Here is a 20,927-nt window from a genome sequence, read left to right on the forward strand (position 1 = left end):
GCTAATAAATAAGTACAAGCTTTGTGGCACCGTGCTGTCATATTCCATTACCAAAAGGACAAATGCCGTCTCTCTAAAGCCACATCATACTGGATAACGTTTTGGCCATTTCATTTCCGAAGGTGATGACAAAGAAGCGATGTCTCAATTAATCCGAACCCAGCCACAAGAGCATCCGGCAATCTACAATAACAGCTTTGCATGGCCGCAATCGGAAGACTACATAGACTGTAGCTCAAGAACGGGTCTTTAATATGCATTTCACACAAACAAGTGGTAATCATAATACACATCTATTTTTTGGTGCTGCGTTTGCAGTGGTGCACAGGCACAAATATTTACCAACACAAGGTCACACAATTGTCAATAACACCGTGAGCCCTGAAAGGGAAGAAATATATAAAATAGGTGACATTTTGGGGAAACGGCGCTTCTGCATAGCAGAAAGTTCCTCTCTCTCTCTCTGAGATTTGTAATAGGATGTGACTTACGTGTCCAGCATATGCTTAAAGTCCAGTACCCCAGAAATAAGCTTGGCTGCAAACCTGCAATGGAAAACAGAGACTTCAGTGTTAGGTTTTCACCGAGATGTTAGCTGTTACTCTGGTGTCATATCTGCTGACAAGAGGTTGGAACACGTGGATAACAGAACAAATGCAAAATAAGTTAATTGGGCAGGAGACATTGCTTGAAGGGTGGATGGCTAATAGTGGAGATTGGTGATGATATGTCAGTCGCATGAGGGAGCTTGCCCAAGATGACCACCGAGGAGATTGAGCGATGAGTTTAGCTTGTATGCAGGAGTGGAATGGATTGTGGCATCGCGAGAATATGATGAGTGGCAATTATGTGGGGAGGCCTTCATCTAGCAGTGCTGATGATCATCATCATTAGCACATGGCACGACTGCTCAACTCACAATCTGAACGTTGCAAGTTCAAAATCTGGACAACGGACGATAGCTCACCATCTGTCTGAGGTCAATAGCAGTGGTTTTCGTGATGTTAATTTGTTCCTGCAATAAAAATGTGGAGTTCCCACCAAATCGCTGAAGGTCACCGATTTAAAGGGTGCCCCTTCAATCTCCTGTTGCCCTGACGGCTACCTAAGGCTCTGTTTGGTTAAAGCGTGTTTGTTGTAAATGTTACAGGCAACATAATGGTAGTCACACAGAGGGCGATTTAGGATTTTCCAATTCTAATGAGATTAATAATAACTCAACGAACGTCCTGGACGAGTCGCCGCTTCAAGTGAATACTGCGATGGTCTGATGCTGTGAATGTTTCGTGACCCATCGTCATGATTTGTGTTTAAATATTATCATGGTGATGCTGCTGTCGATAAATGGTCATCACACTGGACTTGAAAATCAGAGGTCGCCAATTAAATCGTCCACGCCTCCCACCTCTGCCCGCCCAGCAGTGAAAATAGGTACACCACAGTGATACGATCGGCAAGTGGGCCTGTGGTCGGGTGAAGTGTGGATACTCCTACCTCTTCCAAAATGAATGGCCAGTGTGGAAGAGTAGGCCAAATAACCCTCTACAGCTCCCTCTAGCAGAGGCCCCTCTGCCAGCAGTAGCATGAGTGAAGCTTTTGCAGGGCTGCACCTTTGACCTATATTTACCTTTTTACATATTCCAATTATATTCACTCGCAATATGTCGCCTGTCATTCTATATTTCATCACCGCTTATTATATGACGGGCAACATGTGATGGTATATCTTAACACGGGGGTAACGGCACATTGTGGACACCATGAAGATAATCGGAGAAGGCGTTTTGACACGACGTGATGGCACCCTGAGGGGCACACAGATTCCTGTGATTGCTTGTAACTGACAACATGGGGCTTAGGTTTCGGAGTGAAAATGAATCGGTATATATTGCGAGTATCATCACACATCAGCATTTCAAACGTCAGCAGCAAGTGTTGAATCGTAAATTACTTCTAACACGTTTTTTACTGGAGCGTTGATGATGTTTTCCTGCTGCTTGCAAAGTTATATTCAACTGGCGACTTTCAGGTCATGTCCCCTTTGACAAACTCATCCAGAATGCATGCAATCTCATGCAATCTCGAAAGCTAAGTGATTTGATGGGCAACTACCACGCATAAAAATGGTGTTATCAGCTCTTGCAGGGCTAAAGACTCACCTGTTTCACCTGGCCTACACTTGCCATGGATGACCAGTGGCTTCTTGACTTTGTAGTATATATATGTCCTAACTTTGTACATGGCGCACTGAGATCCCTGTATGAATTTTTCGCCTTATAGATAAAAATTAGTATCATTACAATGTGAACAGCAGAGAGGAGTGCAGCAAAATCGATTGTTGCACTCTACTTTGTTCCTGCATCAATGCTCTCTGCTTGTGTGCTGATCTTTAAAGGTGCATTTAAAAATGTTGATACTCCGACTGATGCTCCTGCTGTTGTGGAATGACTCATGCAGCCAGCTATGGTGGTTTATGTCGTTTATTGTGAAATTTCGGTCACAGTTCCTATGATCACTGTTACATTGCTTATGGCTTTATTTTGGTGATTTCGAAAAGTTTTTTTGGTTTGGCCATGTTTGTTTGTTGTAGTACGGAGTTAGAATGATGGCTTTAATCTAAGTTGTCTTGTGGTTGTTGTTGTTGTTGTTTGACTTGCATCCCACTGGGATTTGTGCACAGCGTTGGTGTACAGTGCTTTTTTTTCTGGAAGACTTTGCAGTTTTTTCCTGTATTTTTCTGTTTGCGCATAGTCACTTTAAGATGATTTCTTGTTCATGTTTTAGTTTTTTGTTTGTTGCGGTTGCACCCGATTCAAGAGCCGAATGGCTCACAGGGCTTTACCAAATAAATGAAACTGAAACTTCACCATTCCGCACTGATTCGTGTGGTAAAGTATCCCCCTATGACAACCTGCACAACACGTTGGGGGATCCTCATGCAGCAGTGGATTGTACCTGTATTTTCATGGCAAACTGTGAAGATTCTTCTGAGCCATTGTGTCTTTGTTTTAATCTCATGGATACCACGCAGCAGCGGGTATCAGGTTGGCTGCCCATGGTGGTAACACAATCACATTGTTGAAAAGATCACAATAATACGTCTGCTGTAACGTGCACCTAATTAAGAACAATACTGGTTTTGTTAACTCATTTAAAAGAAAACCCCATCTATATTGCTATGCAATATTTGTTGAAATTTAAGTATATACATGGAGTAAAATTTCCCCACTGGCATGTGCTGTTAATGAGGTCTCCTACATTGGCAGCCAAGAACCCTATCCATTGGACCTCAGTTATCGCAATGTATATTTAGATTCCATTTCCCATCTTCAAGCAAACATGCCTCCTGCCCATGTTTCCAATTAAATGTATTCCTCCGCATACAATTTCATTGAGGAGTGGTGGTGCAGTGGTTCATAGCGCAACCGGTGACCTGATTTCAATTCTCAGCCATGGCCAAAATGAGTGGTGAATGATATCTAAACCAGACCTGGGTGCCCCCTTCACCAACCCGCACTGACCAGCATGGAGAAGTATGGTCAAACAACTCCCATGATCGATACGGGGTAGCCAGACCTTCATCCAGCAGTAGGTTCACAAAGAGGCAGGACATTATTATTTATGTAATAATGCTCAATTAGGCTCACACATTGGCTTTATGTGTTTAGTCGGTTTCAAAATTGTACACCAATTCGACCTTTTCTGTTTTATTATGTGGGGAAGGCTTCATCCAGCAGTCGACTGATGAATGCATTTGTTGCTAATAGTGACCTGCAGCCAGGGCCGGCTTAATGTGGGGGCATTCGACTTTTCTAATGGATGAATCACAGTACTGTTGCACAAAGATAAATCCCATAGGTCACCTGGTAATTTAAGCCATAGCGTCGCTATTTGTTACTTATCAGTTATGTGCCAAAATATAAATAATTTTGTTCATTTTTAATTACATAAAAAATTACGATTCGTATATCACTTAAAAAACTAGAACTGAAATAACCAAGCACCCTCAAAAGTTAACAACTCAGGGCCCACAATAAACTTAATGTGGCCATGCCTTCACCTGCCTGCCTTCAGCTCCACCACCGGCTTGTCACTGGTGTCCTATGTTGCTTGAAGGGTTTCTAGCAACGTGCCCAAAAAACACCTGCTCAGCAACCGCACCACCACCATACTGCCCGGCTTCCATCTTTCACTTAAACAATGGGCACCGCTTAACCGGATCTGCACAAACAAAGGAATATGTTTATGAGGCGATTGTGTACAAGTGGAACTTTAAAAAAAAAAACTCTCCTGTGTGTATCTGCAGCTACCAACACCAAACAATGGACCATAGAACCTCGAGATGCCCTAAATATAATTTTCAGGATGGTGTATCTGCAATTCACCAACTTCCAATGAAGAAATTGGAACGGAATCTCCAATGGTTACCGTACATCGGCCATACAAAATGATCAGTGAGGACTCACTTGAGCTGTCCTTGGGTGTCGCGGAAATTCTGCCGGGGCATGACAACCCCAGGGCTGGAGTAAACGGCGAGAGGCGTGCGGCACTCCAGATACGCCGTGTTAACCCACCAGTCCAACAGCTGCAATAGCAACCAGCACAGGCGCACGCACACACACAACCATGAACACTCATAACCTGGGCACAACTGGCAACACAACGATGGCAATCAGTAGCACACAATCAGCGTGCTTTGACGTTGAAGCAAGCCACTGCCTAAGCGATAGGCTATCTTGCACGAGAACAATGACTGCTTTCAAAAAAAGAGCACCGCAGTGGAGTTTAAAATCATTGACTTCATTGCTTATTCATGTCAACACGTTTTTATTGTTCTTACACTTGTTTACACAGGAAAGCCTCACTGAAGCTCAACTATTTAAGTAGGGGGCCATGTTATTACGTAAAATCCAAAATTCATTCGCGGGTATATTTTCAGTATTGGAAGGTTTTGCCAATGCTGGTTATATTTTATTTTTTGTTTTATGTATGGGAGAAAACCCAAGAACCTGCAGGACACTCATGCACAACAGGGGGAGAACGTATAAACTGCACACGGAAAGGCAACCGTGTCAGGAATCAAACCCAGGCGCTTCTTGCTCTGAAACACAAACAATGCTGTACTACCCTGCCGCATCTGAAAATATAGCAGCCACTGAAAGATGCCAATATGCATTTGACAAGCATCGCCTCTGTAAAGATCCTGCAAATCAACTGGCAAAGTTTGGCTCTGAAATACATAACAATCATGATATAACCCACTTTTTAAACTCTATAACGTGCAGCGACAAAAAAATACTTCCGTGCACAATTTCTTCACACGCGGCCGGGGCTACATCGCAACAGCAACAACAACAAAATACGACAATCTCTGCTCCCGGGGCCCAGTTGAAGTATGGTGAGGGTGCCCATTCGAACTTGAGTTCATCTGGGGTGAGGTCCTTGTCAGCTATTTGCATCAGGCTCCGTAAACATCCGTGCTGCATAAAAGTAGATCAAGGGTACAGGCTACATCTCTGGGCTCCATACCACTGGTCAAACCTACTCAGCACTTCAGTTGTTGTTTATGAATTCTGTGCGTGCCTGAACATAATTATCATGCACTGGAACACAGACAGCGTTCCAATAATCAGAGGTGAAGTGCTCAAGTTGTTTACTTACAGCTTCAATGGGTGAGATCGGTGGGGGGGCGGGATGGGGGATTGGGGTGGCTTTGACAATGAAAATAGTGTGTGAGCAATAACAGGGTGTGTTGCAACAGAAGCAAATTCCACTGCTTGAAAACAACCAATGTAAACCATGGGCATGAGAGCAAAGCTCACAGTCGTTGCCTGACCTGCTGAACTTGACACCTTGCTATTAGCTGCCTGCACTTGCAGTTGTAGGGAGTTATGGACAGGGAGATTCACGGAATGTGATTAGGTTGAACCAGGTCGGGTTTGTTTCCAATAGTCAATGGGTATATGGCTGTGGGTGGGCATTTCACAGTTGTATCAGTGTGATGTACTTCCCATGCTAATGTGGTATTTGCATCTGACTTTAATCCAAAGTTCAAAGTATATATTCGTGAGATGAATATAATTAAAAGGCATATACTTTGCCATATTAATATATCAGTTAGTGAATGTAACAGCATATTGGGATTCATGCCTTTGGAGTTGAACTTTAAAATGACAAATTATAGATCAATGTGTAACAAAAAGAACTACTAAACTCACTATGACATGACCATTAACAATAACAAAAGGAAACAAAAACTGACAAGTACACAAAGAAGCATGCCGAGAGATGCCTGCTTGCAATTACACTGCAAGAAGGAAACAGGAACACATAGATTAGAGAAACTATGCAGGTTAGTGACATAATTAAAACTCTTAAGAAAAAACTTTGGCTTAGGACCCATCACGTTGCTAGGTGAAATGATGACCGGTGATCAATTATAATAATATCGGAGTGGCAGCCAAGAAATGGAACGCATGCAAGAGGATGATAACCAAGGAGATGGAGTGATGGAATCGGCATGTGTGCAGGTGCTAGCTGGATTACTACAGCGCAGGTTTTGGAGGGATGGCGGCAACTTGGGAAGGCCTTTAATCAAGCAGTAGATCGACCATAGCTGATGATGATGAGCAGCTTTGTGAAATACCCAGAAGCTATGATAAGCATATGTTTCAGCTGTTATTTGCAGGACATCAATCAAAAAGTGGCTTTTAAATTAAAGGATTTGTTGGATTTAAGTTGGCTATAACTATGGTCTAGCTGTCGCGCATTAATAATGGTGCATATTGCATTACAATGTAAAGCGATTTAATACAAAATTAAATCTGTTTCTGAATGTCGCTTTGGCAACAATCATAATGCGGTGGCATGCCCCACTTATGGTATACTGTAGTTTGAGCACTGCGGTTACAGCGCTCCAACCGCAATCGAGAGGTTTCCAGTTCAAATTCCGGTGAGCGTAAACTCCGTCTACTCTTCCTTTAAAAGGAGTGCCACTTTGTGAGAAGTCAACGGGTGATCATCCTATTTACTGTATGGCTCCCATCATGGGAATGTGGAATTTCCACGATTGAATCAAGCCAATTGTGAGCAGGGAGACACTCTCACTTGACTTTGGCCATACAGGTTCTTTATTTGTCTTGATGTGACTTCAGGCGCATGCATGGTTCACTCAGCATATGGCCATGGTCAATCCACTGCTCAATGAAGGTCTCGCCATGCCCCGCCCCCACCTCTCACGGTGCGATAATCCACATAGCACCAGCACGCGAGTCGGGTCAGTACTCTCGGATGAGCTCCATACCTTGCCTGCAACTCCATAAATTATTGACCATTCGCTGTCATCCCAGTTTCAATGACGTTATTAACCCACGTTATGTCCTTGAAGCTACGTGTTATTTTTTTCTGTCTCTCCATGTTAATTTCAGTCGAGTATCTAGTACAGTGTTGCATACAGGCAGTTCCTTGTCAATGTAGTTAAAAGAATAATGCAGGCAAATTAGATGCAGCAATGCAATGGGCTGTTATGTACGACATTAACTTGGTGTGTGACAGCATTTATAATCCATATGAACCAAAACGATATTAAAACTTTGTGATTGTCAGGTTCCATGTTCTATGGTGTAATTCCTTGAATTCCATTACCATGGAGTCCATTACAATGGATTCCATTACCATGGATAAAAAAGTGAATTCCTAAGTTTATCGTGAAGCCATCTGTTGGAATATGATTCATTGTTGTGATTCAGTCAATTCTCTTTTTATATTGTGGGGAATTGTTGTGCTACTAGTGGCTGCAATAGTAATGTGAAACCATTACCAACATATAGCGTGATCTTAAGAATCAATATAAATTTTTTTTAAATCGGCGCATTGTTACACCCTCTCCAAAGTGTTTTAGGGTTGTGCCACGTGTTGTTCGGCATCATGTCTTACATTATGTCTGACGTTTTCCTCATATGTGATTTGTCGAACATCGTGCCAAACAACATGCGGTAGAACCCACAAACGCATTGGAGAGCTTTGCAGCAACAACCGCCGTTCAACACTACTTAGCGGTGACCTCACCAAGGCCCTTGTGCCATGCTCCGTGCACTTTGAGGCCACGTGAAGTGTTGAAAGCCTGCTGGTAGGAGGTCACGGAACAGACCCAGGTGCCATGGGTTGACTGACTGAGAAGACTGGCCGATTCACCAACTGTGTTCCCCACCGTGCCAACCTTCTGTATTTTAACCGCCCGGTGCTCTGCTCGTTGTTGTGAGCGTCACTCCTCTGGCCAACATTGTTTCTGGAGGGCTACTACCTCTACTCCCTAATCACGTCCTTCACGAACCTCCTTCAGAGAAGCCGATCTTGACACTGCTGGTACCTCCAAACGTGAAAGCATATGTAGAATCATATTCTTGGTTCTTTCGGTAAAGTCACGTAGAAGGGAAATAATAAAATAATACAAATAAAACATAATAAAAATTCTCACGACGTTTCGATTGCAACACAAGCAATCATCATCAGGTGTGAAAACTACAGCAATATGTTTTTTCTAGTTTTCGTGATTTTACCGAAAGAACCAAGAATATGAATTCCTGCAGTTACGAAAGCTTTAAATCGAAAAATATGTAGAATCGTTACACTCACTCCTCATATAAACTGTGTGCAAGATTATAATTCAGGACCTCTTGAGGTTGACATTCAACTTCAGAAAGATTTACTGGAAGGTATTTAACATAAATGAAATGATAAACAATCTCTTGCCACAGGAGAAGAAAATAAACATCACTATTTGTGCTTAGAAATATCATCCTGGCCACCGGGGTGTTTACCCATAACAATAACAGCATAGACAAGTCTGAGGACATTGAAGTTTAGTGAACTCAACACAGAGTGATTTCACGTGAAGAAAATTCGATTTCTGGGGCAGCTGGGGGCTGTTCTGCTTGGACAGATGGACGTTGGGACATTGACAAGAACACAATCCGACAAAAGTTCTGTAGCATCTGTTTCTCATTATAAAGGTAAAGGTACATCCCTGCAATTGCGTGCTCACCAGAGGGAGCTCTTAAAAGGGACTTTAGAGGGTATTTTGGAAAGTGCTATCCCTCATTTTGCTAACCATATATGTATGTATGTTGAACTTCTTTCGCACCGTACATAGCTAGAGGTTACTTGAAGGAATCTCAGAAAGTAGCTCTGTGCTAGCTGCTTCTGCAGACTGTCCTCTAACACAGGTTGGTCACACTGCTCTGAGAGAGCTCCAAACAGATTGTTCGTCTCACAACCTGACAGCGATAGCTGAATCGGGATACATTTGGGGGGACACATTTTTTCGGATTTATTTTACTGCTATCAGGTAAACAACATGATGCAATCGTACAACTGCACAATTTGCTGTGGCTGTACAACATTTATGACGAGGGGCGCAACGCTCGTACCCAGTTCTCGGTCTTGCGACCCTTGCGTTCCAGGCGGGACTGCAGCACCTCCCCAAGGCCCCCGGGCCGCGCCAGATCGGCCACCAACTTCCGCGTGTACTCCAGCTCCTCGGGCGTCACCAGCGGCTCCAGCACACGCAGGTAGCGCTCCAGGGTCTGCTTGAGAGGCGGCACCGGCAGACGAGGCAGAGAGGAACCGTCCGCGGAGGTGCTGGGGCTTGGGCTTGGGTCTGGCCCTGGTGGCAGAGGACAGCAGGCACGCAGTTCGTTTTAAAACAGTGTGCAAGCACAAAATCCTTTTAATAGACAGGTAATGTGTAATCGTGACAATAAGAAACCTCAAATATTGTGTATATACTAGCCTATAGCCCATCCAAGGATGGACGTATTGCAGTAAATCTGAAAAAATGCAATCGAAAATAATGTTCCGCTCATGATTATTATTAATGGTAGCGTTACGGAGTTAGCGTGACATCGGGGTTCTAGCTTTTTATATATATTAATAATTATATATTAGGATAACCAATATACAGATTTCAAAGTGTGCCAATGCACAATTGAGAATTCAGTGATGCTCATACGTTGTTGGCATCTCTAAGACAGTGATTGAAGTTCCACATTCTATGGTCAGGACCAGTCAATCGCAAAGACAACCACTATTATCCTTTCACAGGGTGGTTTTTATTTATGGACCCCACCCCCAGAGAGATGACAAGTTGAGTCAGCCCCTAAAGAAGATTTAGAATTGTGACATTTCAGCTGTGAGTTGAGTCTTGCAACCAGCTGAATTATGACCTGTTTACCAACACCAAAAATATTCTCTCTCGTGGGACTCACAGGCACTAAGCTGCAGTTATCAGAGTTGGAGCAATTGCCTCTTACCCTTGCCCTCTGAGCCATGTCCTTGACAGTCCAGTCTGTATCCCCCTCTTGTAGGGTAGGGTAGCAGAGCAAGTAGCTTATATCAGACTATCTGTGTGGAGTTTCAGACTTTTCACTTGAATGTATGAGTTTTCTCTGAAAATTCCATTTCCTCCAAATAAATCAATACAAATATATAATTGGGAAAAAATAGAAAAGTGGTATAAGGTAAAGGTGTAACCCTGCAATGTTCTTGCTCGTGCCGCTGCTGACACAAGAGCCTAGGAGGTATTTGGCCTACTCTTCCACACTGGTCAGACATCTTGTAAGAGGTACCCACACTTCACCCCACCGCAGTCTAACTGCCAACCCACTATATTCTTGGTTCTTTTGGTAAAAGTCATGTAGAAGGTAAAGTCACGTAGAAGGGAAATAAAAAAATATTTTATTATTTCCCTTCTACGTGACTTTACAGAAAGAACCAAGAATATGAATCCCTGCAGTCACGAAAGCTTTAAATCAAAATGCCAACCCATTGTTTCGTACCTATTTATACTGCTGGGTGGACAGAGGCATGGGGTTTTTAAAAACTTAGACCACTGTTTCATCTGCCACGATAGGAGAATCAACACGGTGACCTCTGGATTACCAGTCCAGTGTGCTGCCCGTTACACCGCGGCAGAATCCCAACGATAATTGTGGCTGTCTTTCAGTATTGGCTTCCTCAGCCTGCCGTACATAAACACAACAATTATCACCCCCCCCCCCCCCCACAGGTGGCTAATGCGTGATTTTCTTACCCAGCAGGGGACCACCAGAAAAGCAACGGCTTGGGGCTTCATGGTCCCTGTGGCTGCTACTGCTGCTGGGAAGGCACGCGACAGTCGGCTGTCCATAGATCCTGAGCCCGTTGAGTGGCCTTGCCTGCACGGTTACATAAACAGTTTTAAACACACACATTTAACTCTCCCGCGCGCTTCCGAGTCGTGCTGCCTGTTTGATCGGCACGATGTCCAACGTTTCGTGCTGGTGACTCTTTCGATTCAGTGTTTGGAAGAAGCTCCCAGCAAATTTGGTTCCTAATTGTCCACTATCACGACGAACAGCACGTGGTCAAACCCGAAAACACACTGGGCAGGTACACAGCACAATCACAAAAACCTATGCAGCAGTACACACACACACATTTTATATTATAAGTTGACTCAGAGGTCAGAACACTGAGTTGGCACCTGTGAGACTGCGTTTAAAACCGGTTTCTCACCCTGATCATCACCTGGTCACCGATGACTGCAAACAAACAAACCGTCGTGTTCTATTTGGCTGTGTTGATTCATTTGACGAAATTCCAGTTTTTTTTATTGACAAAAAATGTATACCCGTTAAACTGCCATGAAACAATCTCATAGCAGAGTGTTTTCAAAGGTGTGCACCCTACTTTGTAAAGTATAAAAAGGCCGTTTGATGGATGATTTTTGGAGAAGCCCTGTAATAAAACGAAAGTGCAGCCATTCTTCGACACTGGATGATGCACTGCTCTGCAAGATTTCCGAATAGATTTTTCCATCTTATAACATGATGCTGGTAGCACAAAAGGAATACATTTGTGAGTAAAACAACACTTCAAATACAATTAAAAAAAACACTTTCACGGTTTATATCTGTACAATTCAAGTGCGGTTGCTATGTGCCTCAGGGGATCCCCAATGATACAACACGGATGAGAAGCAGGTCTTCAATACAGGTTCTGAACACTCATGATTAAACAAAGCTTATCAATTGCAGCAAGTGGATGTTCTCAATACAGTCAACAAAAAATTGCGTTACATTTTGTTGGCATTTTGCAGCTCTGAAACAAAAGAAAAAAATGTTACGTGATGGGCAATGTTTGCAGAGGGTAAAAGGTGCACTATCTGTGGAAGAGAAGACTGGCTTACTGGAGTGCCATTGGGGTGCCTTTGGAATGGCTGTCATTTTGCAGAGATGTTCCCTGACACATTGATCGCTGAAGAGAGTTCTGAATACAAGTCACTGTGTCCTACACCACAGAATCGAGGCATCAATTGTCGCGGATAGATTTGGTCTGATCAATCGTACTGTAATGTATACAGATAAGCTGTGTACAGGGACAGTGAACCTGCATCATGTGATCTCGATCATCTCTCGTTACAGTTGCACTTCAAGGGGAATCCAGCTAAGACACTCTTTCCCAACTCATCCGCACAAACAGGTACCTACGCCAATCTAGATTTGAAGTTTTCGTGACTGCAGGGATCCATACTCTTTGGTTCTTTCGGTAAAATCACGTAGGTAGAAAAATAAAATAAATTTAATCACGTTTCGGGCGCAACACAAGCGTCCGTCATCAGGTGGGACAACCACAGCAAGAAACAACCGCTGACTTTACGTGATTTTACCGAAATAACCAAGAGTAAGGTACCTACCCCACCCGGCATTTGAACTCACACACAGCCGCTTGCATATTTTGTAATATTCCAGCCATATATTTACAAATTCAGACATACTCTGCAATGCAAGGTGTTGTGATTTCACCAAGTTATAAATATAACTATTAATAAACTGGAGTTGGTTGCGCATGCTTTCTATTGGTTTTCCCAAACAACTGGAAAGTACTGAATAGTTTAAATTATTGACAATGCAATGTTTTATGCAAACTTAATTCGAAAATAAATAAATACTGAAATTCTGTAAGGCCCTAAATGTGAATTGTTTGCGTTTGGATTACAAAACATGATTAACCAGTGCATTCTGCAAAATTATAAACATTCAGATGAATATTTTCCTCGAGCTCAGTTTATAACAAAACTTTTTGCATCCCCAAATGTTATGGAGTTGTAATTTTTGGAGGTCCAAATTCATAATATTATAGTTATAGTTCAGAATAGACTATCTTTACCAAATAGCATTTTTCGAGCCTTTCTATATACATCATTACCATTTATAATACTCAATAAATATTTAGTTTTGTAATTACACTGATAGAAGAAAAAAAAGAGGAGCAAGTGTATTTCAAAACATACGAAGGCTAAAAACATCATTAAAACTCTTAAGAAAAGTAAGTGGGCATGACACGTTGCTAGAAGGGATGGCAGGTGGTCAAGAATAATACTTGAATAGCAGCCAATGGATGGAAAGCATCGAAGAGGATACCCACCAATGAGATGGAACGAAAAAATCAAAGCTGGTATGCCAGCACATAGCGGAATTTTATTGCATCGTGTAATTACTGGAGGTGGCGGCCGCTTTGAGAGGTGGTTTCATCTCATGATGGTTATTGGCCACGGCTCATGATGACGATTTCGATGTGTGTATACACTGCAAGGACTGAAGTTGCTCAGTTGGTAGGGTAGCAAGCTCTTGTTTATTAAGTCGTCGATTGTTTGTTTGAATTACACTGCGGTGTCTTTCTGTGACGCACAAGTTCACACGATGGTAGATTGAAAACTAATTTATTTAGAATTATGTTTACTTTGTTGTCCTTCCCCCACATCTACGATTTCCACGGTTGGCAACGTACGGTGCGAAAGAAGTCCAACATACGTAAAAACACGACTTAGTAAATATTTCTCAGTGGTGGGGAAATTTCGTACGATCTTGAGCACCCCTATGTGGGAAATCAACAGCAGTTACTCTCTCAGCGAGGCTAGTCCCTGTCAAATTAAATGTGGAATTTCCAACGCCGGTTCAAGATGAGCAGCTCCTGATACTTTTCTGGGTATTTGGAGACATATTTAGCTTTTAATATGTGTCTATATATATACTGTGGACCGTATCATAATTAAACATGACGTGGGGACATGAGGGACATGTGGCACAAGAAAACAAATTCAACCGTTTCTTACAAGCAACATCTTATACATTTCCACAAAACAGCAGAACTATTACCCGCAACTTTATCTGTGGGAGCTGTAGGGTCTGCAGATACTCCTATTATCCGTGCACTATTCTTAATATTTTTCATATTTATCCACGTTAATTCCCATCCCATATTGCAGAACAACTTCCTATTATCTGAAATGTTTGTTTGCTATAAAGTTTTAAAATAAATTAGCAGACATCACAGAAAATAGGATCTGCAATCTTTGGCCACTACATCACTACAAAAATTAGAAGTTATACTATATTTCTGACATTAAATCTACGCAATAAAATACCATTTACCCAGGGCCATTTGCGCATTTAGTATTACGATCGTGGGTGGATCTTTTCATAGGAGATGTTTGTTGAAAAATATCACTGGGAAATTATTTGATACAACTCAAAAAACGTGAAAGTATTTTTGTTGCAACAATCTAAAAGTTACGATGCTTGGGGTCTAGAGTTTAGCTGTGGAGATAGATGACTGTGCGTATGCGGTACACACATCCCACACGTTGGCTTTGCGAACGGGCAACTATTTTTACCATTTTTTTTTGGCGAGCAGATTTGGTTGGCTGACAGCTCTTGGTGTCCAGTAACAACTAATCACCCATCCCGATCAAGTGTTCCCTCCTAGTTAAATATAACCATGAGTTAGGTCAGGAAACCTGTAAACAATGACAAAATAAGACAGATGGAGGGAGGGCTGTGTCACTCTGGGCACTGTTTGTACCTGGCAGTTACAATGAAAACTACATACATATATAGAGGCCTGGCATTTGACTTTGTTTTTTTTTCTGAAACTGGTCAAAGTTTATTTACGAGCGAGTTTTTGACATTGTAAAAGTAACGACCATATTTGGAGACACTCATTGAGGAGGTTTGTAGCTGACTTACAGCTAACAGGAATGTTACTGCCAATTTTGGTTTCCACTCTGTGATAAAAGTGAGTTTCCATTCCAATAAAACAACTATGAACCAGATTTTGTAACCACAGTATAACAAATATATGAACATATAAACACTACGATATTTAGACAGATTAATTTACTATCAACGTGTTCCTGTACTTTTCTCGCTGTCTATTGAGTTTGTTACATAATAAATGTATTACATTTATCTGATTAGCTAAGGAAGGTATCTTTTTCTCCATTATCCATGACTGCGAGCATAGTCCCCCCATTAAAAATGAAGCCGAGTTGCATGAATGTACCTTGGTGACATTCAATACTACTGGCGCGTGGACTGAATACATGGCTTGTTTTGTTGCCACCAGATCAATAGGGTTTCTATTTCAACCACCCTTGGAAAAACTTTACATGTATCAGTATCTGCTGTCGAGAATTTGCCCAACATTCTAATGCAGTGCCATTCTAAAGAAGTTCTGTGACACAAAGGCTTTTCTGGATAAAGGGTATATTTAGATTATTGTCTTTTATTTGAGTTTTTTTTCGTTTTAGCTATATTGCGAGTGTAGTTATGATTATCAGCTTTCACTGTATTTCGATTGGATTTTACCTATACAGAACTTGGGAGTGTGTTTTTTTCTAATGTACAGCGTTTAGAGATATTTCATTATGAAAAGGCTCATCATGAAATCAAGATTATCATTATTCATGATCCGCTGCAGAACGGAGGCTTCCCCACGCCGCATCGATCATACTTCGCCGTGCTGGTCAGCTATAGTTGGTAACAGGCAGAAGTGGGGAAGGTCAGGTCTGGCTCCAATATCACTTGCCAGTGATGTTAGCCATGGCCAGGAATCACATTTACGTTGCACGGTATATAATGCAGTGGCTTATAAAAAGAATAATAATTAACCACACACTCGCGGTAAATCTTCCTGGCAACAACAAAAATATCCAAAGGTAACACAAATCTGAGCCGGAGACGAGCTATGTGCATTGTTAAGAAATCTAACACAGCCATAAACAACAGGACGAGTTTGAAATTCTGTGCCATATTTTTTCTAAAATGCCAATGGCTCAAGAGGACCACATTTTGATATCCGCTGAAAATATTCCTATTACTACATATACACCGTAGAGTTTGCCGAATTGCTACTGGAGCCGAACCCATAAGAGAGAAAACAAGATGACGCAATGGTTGTTTTGCATCGTGTAACCAAGAGGCTTGTGAATGTCTCAAGAACCTCCCTTCCCGCCACCCCCACGTAAAATGAAACATTCCAAAAGGTCGCAGGTGCAGGCCGTTGTTGCTATGGCCCTCAAGACTTTTGCAGCGGACTGTACCAATGTCCGTATTGTAGATGGGGAGGGGGGGTAGTATGGAGATGAAATGCATATCCTTCCATTATTTCCCCACGTAAAGGTCGTTTCTCAAGGATAGGACGTGCTTGGGCGTGATAGTGAGTGGGTCCTTCCAGAAACAGAATTTGCAGCAGCAGCAAGGGGATACCAATCTGGCAGGGCTGCACCAGTGCAGAATGTGCATGCGAGACACCCGAGGCAAATGTATGCGCGTAGATCAAAATGCACGGTGCTAACTGGGGTTGCTGTCAAAACGGGGTAGCGATGACGACGACAATTTATTATTGTGTCAAGGGCAGCGAGGACTTTGTGAGCAGGAAATACCAAAAGGGGGGAGGAAGAAGAAAAAAACACAACACAGCTGTTATCGGGGCATGCAAAAGGCGAAAGATGTACACCCCGTTTGAGTGTCTTGCAACATTGATTGCGCTGGGGGTAGTGGGTTGCACGGTGGGTGGTACAGTGAGACAATCTAACGGTGATCACAGTGACAGGCAGTAATGTCCTCCCCCACCCTCGCGACCACGAGAATTGACAACAGTTCTGAAACCCACAATTGGCCCGGGCACACAACATCATCCGCCCAATGCACGCATCCCCCACGCCCGGGCCACGCTTTGAATCGTTACGAAACGACGGCGTAAGGCGAAGCGTGCACCACGACTTACCACTGTAATTCTCAGAAGAGACAGCATCTTCTCGTCACGTCGGTTCGTCAAGAGGGCGAGACGAAGGAAGGGATGGTGACTGATGATGACGATGGGAAGAAGAAGACGAAGCTTTGCTTGCTTGCCTGGTCCCTTCGTTGTGGTTTGTTTTATTCTTCAACGCTCGCATTGCAGTTCGCTGGCCTGCGCTGGTGAACGCCGATTCGCGACGGGACACGACATGACAGCACCGTCAACAACACCACTACCAACAACAACCACCACCACACTACCGCTGGGCAGAAGGGGACACACGGGACACGCGTGTGTGGGTGTCACCGTGTGTCAAGGCAAAGGGGGAGGGGCAAGGCTAGTTGGCTCCACCCCCCGTGCATTGCAGGCCCCGCCCACACCGCTCGCTCCTCCCACCAATGCCCTTCAACGACGGTGGGCCATGGCAAAGAAAAGGCGATTCGAAACTTAATGGGACCTTTATTTCGTGATTGCCAGTATCAAAGTATAAAGAAATAAGAGGGTTTTTTTTACCCTTCGTGGCAATAAAACGCCGGATAGAAACCCTCTGCGAGGAATCATGTCTGCATTAACCACACGTAATTGTATGATGGTGAACGTGCAAGCAAAACATGCTCTTCTTGAATTTCGATTTAAAGCTTTCGTGACTGGAGGGATTCATCTTCTTGGTTGTTTCGGTAAAGTCACGTAGCCTGGTGGTGCCCATTCAGACGCTGTCTTTCCGACAGACCTGTTCTTTACCTGAGGACGGCTGTTTGCGTTGTGGCCGAAACGTGAGAATTATTTTATGTTTAATTTGTATTATTTTATTATTTCCGTTCTACATGACTTTACCGAAAGAACCAAGAAGATGCTCTTCTTGGTTATTTCGGTAAAGTCACGTAGAAGGGAAATACTAAAAATAAGAATTTTATTTTATTATGGTTTATTTTTATTATTTTATTATTTCCCTTCTACGTGACTTTACCGAAAGAACAAAGAAGATGAATCCCTGCAGTCACGAAAGCTTTAAATCGAAAAACATGCTCTGATAATTAATATTGTCTTTGAAACTGTTTGGTCTGCTGTACCAGACGTTCGGCGTTCTCTGGGTTGACACTGGTGAGACAAGGCCCTAAAGAAGGCTGTCTCTGGTGTAAGCCAATCAGTGTAAAATAAACAATGCCTTATATAATTACAATTAAATAACACAATTTTTGTTCCTGGATAGTAAGCGTTATTTCTAATTGATTATGCCTCAAACGTACAGAAAATGGCGATTATTCTCCACAAACTTTGATTTTGTGACCAGGACAGTGATATTTTGAATTTACCTATTTTCAATTTGGGAGAATTTGTGTCTTTTCGTTCATATAAAGTCAGAAAAAAATATATGAATCAAAATGAACATGTATTTTTACTGAAGTAATAAAAAAATTACTACAAAATATTTAGAAGTGAGTAATTTTTCGAGATTTACGATTCTACTGTAAACCACTTTTACGATTCAGCCCCCAAATGTAGTCTCCCATCATGTTCTCGTTATACTGTCCTTGGTAACGGCGTTCAAAGTCCGTGATATCCTGGTGGAAGCGCTCGCCTTGCTTCTCCGAGTACGCTTCTGTTCTTGAATTTGTCAAGATGAGCATCAAGCATATTGACTTTGAGGGACATCCTACAGCCCATTGTGCTGTAGTTCTACACCAGTCTCAACCAGCTCCACATAGTTTTCGATCTTGTGATTGCCCAGGAAGCCACGAACCACTGCGACAAAGCTGTCCCAAGCCACGTTCGCCTTACTAGTGAGCTTCTTGGGGAATTCATTGCACTCCAGAATTTTCTTTATCTGTGGTCTGACAAAGACACCGGCTTTGACATTTGCCTCAGACAGCTTAGGGAAGAAGTCTTTAACGTACTTGAAGGTTGCCGACTCCTTATCTACAGCTCTGACAAATTGTTCCATAAGGCCCAATTTGATGTGCAGTGGTGGCATCAGCACCTTCCGGGGGTCCACCAGTGGCTCCCACTTGACGTTGTTCCTCCCCACAGAGAACTCGGTCCGCTGTTGCCAGTCCCGCCTGTGGTAGTGCGCCTTGGTGTCCCTACTGTCCCAAAGGCAAAGATAGCAAGGAAACTTGGTCAAACCGCCTTGGAGACCCATCAGGAATGCCACCATTTTGAAGTCTCCGATGACCTCCCAGCCGTACTCATCATACTTCAAGGCGTCCAGCAAGGTCTTGATGCTGTTGTAATCCTCTTTGAGGTGCACCGAGTGAGCCAGGGGAAGAGACGGGTACTTGTTACCATGATGGAGCAGCACGGCTTTGAGGCTCCTGGATAAGCTGTCAATGAAGAGACGCCACTCATTCTGGTTACAGGCGATTCCGATAGCATCGAACAGACTGGTCACATTGTGGCAGAAGCAGAACCCATCTTGACGGGTGAAGAAGCTGCAAAAAGGTTGGTGACGCTTCCTATGATCTGCGACTTGGCACACTTTCATCCAACAAGTTCCACTGCTTGAGCCTAGACGTCAAAAGCTTGGCATTGGACTTGGTGAGACCAAGATCTCTGATCAAGTCGTTGAGGTATTTTTGGTTGGGGTAGTATGAGTTTCTCTCCTCAGCTCCACCTCTGAAATTGTCATCTGGATCTACAACGTCTTCCTCGCTCTCTGACTTGCTACTCTCTTCTAAAGATGGCTGTTCTCTCTCCGGAGAAGTGGGTATGGGGAGCTCATGGCAGTGTGGCACCGGGGCGATGGATGAACAAAGGTCCGGATACGTGATAGCAGGTGCATTCTTGTCAGTCCGACATTTGGAAGGGTTCGCCATGCAGAAGTAGCAGTTGCTTGAGTGGTCAGTGGGTTTCCGCCAAATTCTTGGGATAGTTGAACTTCATGGCTCTCTTTTCCCCTCTGTAACATCCTACAAAAATACATTTGTTTCACCCTTGACTAATGTGTAAGAGATTCTCGCAACATTTTTCCTATATGATATATATTTTTTCAATAACATTGAAAATTGTAAAACATTTTTAAATAAAAAAAACTTTTACAGTTTAAAAATTGTAACAAATTTTATAACATAAAATTCCAAGCAACAATTGTCCATCTTACCTTAAATACTTTTTTTGCATTGCTCGCAGGTGAAATGAGGTGCCCAGGGTTTGTTTTGATCCCCGACAGGCATGCTAAAATATGCCTTGTCGGCCTCACACATCTTAGCAGATGCTTCCTCAGAGTACTTTTTCGCTCGTCTTCATAAATTGGTCGCAGACACAGCAAAATGCGTCTGCCGGATGCTTGCAGCCTCTTGATGTCATCTCATAAAAATTCAAATATGTGTCCACTTAGCAGCTGGAACTAAACTGAACTGGTGGGCTTAAGGCCCCTGTATTTATACTACTGTTTATATTACTGGAAAGTTCTATACTGTTCCAGAAGTTACTCCAAGTTTACTCAGCACTGAATCTATCTGGAATGTTCTGGAAAATAGGTACATTTCAAAATATCAATGTCCTGGTCACAAAAGCAAAGTTTCTCGGGAATAACAGTCATTTTCTGTACTATTGAGGCATTAGCAATTAGGAAATAACACTTACTACCCAGGAACAAAAACAAATAAAAAATTGTTACACTGTTATAAATGCGTGTTTTGTTTGCATGTTCACCACACAATTACGTGTGGTTAATGCAGACATGATCCCTTGCAAAAGGTTTCTCTTTGGTGTTTGATCATCTTAACACCTGTTTTATTGCCAGAGAGGGTAAAACCTATTCTTATTGTTTCACACGATTTGGCACTCTCTCACCAGAACCGCACCGCTGT

The 20,927-nt window shown here is 42.8% G+C and overlaps 1 protein-coding gene across 1 annotated transcript in view; it reads right to left on the bottom strand.

Moving 5' to 3' along the window:
* The window catches only part of LOC144948502 (carnitine O-acetyltransferase-like), a 34,948-nt gene extending 17,545 nt beyond the window's left edge, over positions 1-17,403 (bottom strand). The window contains exons 1-5 of the mRNA XM_078878028.1: positions 17,107-17,403; positions 11,090-11,213; positions 9,429-9,664; positions 4,467-4,585; positions 492-545 (exon numbers count right to left, since the gene is read on the bottom strand). Of these exons, the coding sequence (XP_078734154.1) occupies positions 492-545; positions 4,467-4,585; positions 9,429-9,664; positions 11,090-11,213; positions 17,107-17,133 (560 nt within the window). The 5' untranslated portion in view covers positions 17,134-17,403. The remainder of the gene's footprint in view (positions 1-491; positions 546-4,466; positions 4,586-9,428; positions 9,665-11,089; positions 11,214-17,106) is intronic.
* Positions 17,404-20,927: the final 3,524 nt, after the last annotated feature.

Source organism: Lampetra fluviatilis, chromosome 49, assembly GCF_964198595.1.
Source record: "Lampetra fluviatilis chromosome 49, kcLamFluv1.1, whole genome shotgun sequence".
In the NCBI taxonomy this organism is placed as follows: domain Eukaryota; kingdom Metazoa; phylum Chordata; class Hyperoartia; order Petromyzontiformes; family Petromyzontidae; genus Lampetra; species Lampetra fluviatilis.